Raw genomic sequence first — 3,270 nt, forward strand, 5'->3', positions numbered from 1 at the left:
GGGGGTCGGGGGGACGGAGCTTCCTGGAGAGCCTGGGTGGGCAGAGTCAGGACCAGCCACTGAGTGTTCCCCAAAGTGCATCCCACAGAACACCGACTCGATACCGGCTCCATTAGAAAGGGTTCTAGGTTAAGTAAGTTTGAGAAATACTGGGCGGACCTTTGACCAACAAGCTCCCCCGGGTGCCCCTGGGGCCCGTGGCTCCCCCTGCGGCTGCCACAGCAGTTTCCAGACTGGTTTGCCCGGGGGCCGGCCAGGATTAGGCTGATGGTCAGCGAGGATGGCTGGAGGTCGAGTAGCCATCGCAGCCACGATGCAGGCTCTGACCCGGCCAGGCCCACTGGAAGGCGGACAGGCGGACAGGCGGACAGGCAGTGCGTGCAGAGCCCGCCCTCTCACGCGCCCCCCATAACCTGCCCCAGACGCTTCCGAGAATCAGAAAGAGCAAACGGATCGAAACGAGTTCACCTGCGTTCCGCCTCCAAGGCTTGGGGGCAGGTGTCCCCACGCAGCCCGCCACGGGTGCCCAGGTCCCGTTGTGGGCCCGACCCTCCCGCCGGCCCCGGGTCCCCCGGCCCGACCGGGCCAGCGCCTTCCGCTCCGCGTCCACTTACTTTTCTGTCATTGAAGTCCACTTTCTCCCCTTCGTAGTCTCCCTGTTCAAAAGGAGAGGAGGGACATTTCATCACCCGAGGACGCTCTCGAGCAGCTCGGACCCCCGACGTTTCCTAACGAACCCCACAAGCCCTCGCCGACGGTTCAGGTGCTCCCAGGACGAGACCCCACAGAGCGGGAGGGGGGCCGGGCCTCCCTCCCCGGATTCAAGGCCAGGCCCCGGAAACTGGCAACACGGAAGAAAGGGGGCTTCTGGGGCTGGGGGAGTCGTATCCGTAGGGTGTGGGTCCCCGGTGCCCTGTCCAGGTGGTGCCCCTTTCTCTCTGTGTCCCTGGAGGGGTGACAAATGATACGGTGACCTCACAGAGATCAGTGAGCCCAGCTCTCCTGTGTCACGGAATGACACATTGAGGCTCCGAGAAGCTAACTGACTTTCCTGAGGACAGATGGCTGAGTCGGGCTGGGCCGGGACTTGATCCAGGCCTCTGAATCCAAAGGAGGAGAGGCTGGTGGGGGGTGGGGGGCGTCTCAAAGTCGAAGTGTGGTCCATACACCAGCGATGACACCAGTGACTGAGCAGGAGCCACAAGCGAGGTTCTGTGCAGGGCTGGCGTGGCCACAGGTCCTGACACCCCGACACCCCGGTCTTAGAATGGAGACCCTCTGAGAGCCCACCCTTCTAGCGTTTCCCGTGTTTCTTGTCATGGCTGAGACAGGCCCCACGATGGTCTGCACCTCATCTACCCGGAGGTCAGTCAGCTGGTGACTTCAGGGTGGGTAGATGCCAACCAGGAAGGAAAACCCCAAAACCGCCGAGCGGCCGGCCGAGATGTCAAAATCCTTTTTCTGTCGTTGACATACTAATTACAGGAGACCTCCTGGGGGTCCCGCTCAAGGCAGAGGACGCTCCCCAGCACCCCCACCTCGCTGACAGGTATTCTCATTGAACGAATGAATGAAGGAATGAACAAATGCAATGAGCAGGGCCCTGGAAGGGGGTGTTGACGCCACAGGCCATGCACGGGGGGCAGGGGAGCGGTGATGTCGGACAACTTAGTGGCGAGTGAGACGGACGATGAAAAATTTAGAGCGAGAGCCACACAGCACGCCGCGAAGAGCCTGCCGCCGACCGGAGGCCGAGGGTTCAAGCTCACCGCGGGTGGCAGTCTTTGCTTACGAGCACGGGGTGCACTGGGCCCCATCGGAGCCATGCGTCTCCCCAGCTGTTCGAACATCAGCTTCGGTACTTAAGGAGGTGGGTGCCGTTCAATGAAAATTAACGGACTTTGTAAAAGTCCGTATTCCCTCAAGGTGCTCCGAGTCCATGGACTCAGAACCCCAAAAGTGGAGGCACAGGATCTGGGCTCCACTCCTTGGCTGTGAACCCCTAGGCAAGTTGTTTAAGCAACCCCAGCCTCAGTTACCCCATCTGTAAAGTGGGAACAGACACCACCCCCTCCCTGGCACCCTGCTGCTGTATAAGGTACAAATGGTGTAAGGAGACTGGGAAGAGGGGAGATTTGGCCTCCAAGAGGAAATGGGGTGGTGGTCCCGAAATGACCCAGGGTCCACCCGGCCTGGTTTCTGGCCCTGGTGCCCCAGGGGCCGTGTGACCTCAGGGATGTTACCAAACCTCTCTGAGTCTCCGGGTCTGCCCTGGATTCAATAAGATAAAGCTCCTACTAAACATGGTTCTTTGCACATAGTAGGTGCTCAGAAATGTTGACTCTTCCCCTTTCTCTTTCAAGACTCAAAGCAGGCAGGGAGGGTAAACATTTTGGCTTCCGTGTCTCCTGACATCTCGACAGGGGGTGGCCGGCGCTGGGCGCAGCTGTTCCAGGTGCCCGTGGGGCTGAACACTGAGCACTGGACAGTGTGACGGGGGCATGAGCGAGACCCCCCGGGACCCCGGGCTTCATGGGAGGGGCGGGAGTGGTGGCCAGGGTGTGAACCTTGCCCCGGAAGCATTCGGCCACCAAGGCAGCCTGATGCCATCCAACCCAATGCCACACCGTGGGCATAAAGCACCTACTAGGTGCGAGCATGGGGTGTCCATGAGATGCACTCGCAATGAACAGTGGCCAAACAGGGAGCAGCAGATGCCCAGAGGAGGCAGGAAGACAGTCGCCGTGCCGGGAAGGGGCGAGAAGGCGGGCGCAGAGGGGATGCGGTGCCGAGTCTGCCCTGGGGAGGGGAGCAGCGGTGTACGGGCAGAGGGGGCGGGAAGGGCATTGCAGGCGGAGGGAACAGCATGCACGGAGGCACAGAGGTGGAGAGCTGGTTGATCAGCCCCAAATTCCTACAGTGAGTGAGGAGGGGACGGGCAGCAGGTCACTGTTGTGGCGGGGAGGGGTTGTCCCGGCACCCTCTGTCCAAGCCAGTGTCACCAAAAGCCCTTCCACTTCTGTATCCCACTGTGACCCTGGCGGCAGATTGGGCCGGTATTATCCCCGACTCAGATGGGGACACTGAGGCTCGGTGAGAACTAAGGACACGGAGAAATGACTGGCCAGGACTAGGATCTCGGTCCCTGGCCCCGGGCCCTCCCTTTCCCTCCGGCTCCTTGGCTCCTTGTCTCTGCACATCTGGAAAGTTCCAGAGGCCCTCTGTCCGGGCTTCCCACACTGCACAGGCCCCACGGCCTGTTCCCAGTGC

At 61.0% G+C, this 3,270-nt stretch overlaps 1 protein-coding gene across 1 annotated transcript in view; it reads right to left on the reverse strand.

Annotated features, from left to right (window-relative positions):
• The window catches only part of ANO1 (anoctamin 1), a 69,574-nt gene that overhangs the window by 45,319 nt on the left and 20,985 nt on the right, over nucleotides 1–3,270 (reverse strand). The window contains 1 exon segment of the mRNA XM_006911293.1: nucleotides 615–656. Within this exon segment, the coding sequence (XP_006911355.1) occupies nucleotides 615–656 (42 nt within the window).

This window comes from Pteropus alecto, unplaced genomic scaffold, assembly GCF_000325575.1.
Source record: "Pteropus alecto unplaced genomic scaffold, ASM32557v1 scaffold43, whole genome shotgun sequence".
NCBI lineage: Eukaryota > Metazoa > Chordata > Mammalia > Chiroptera > Pteropodidae > Pteropus > Pteropus alecto.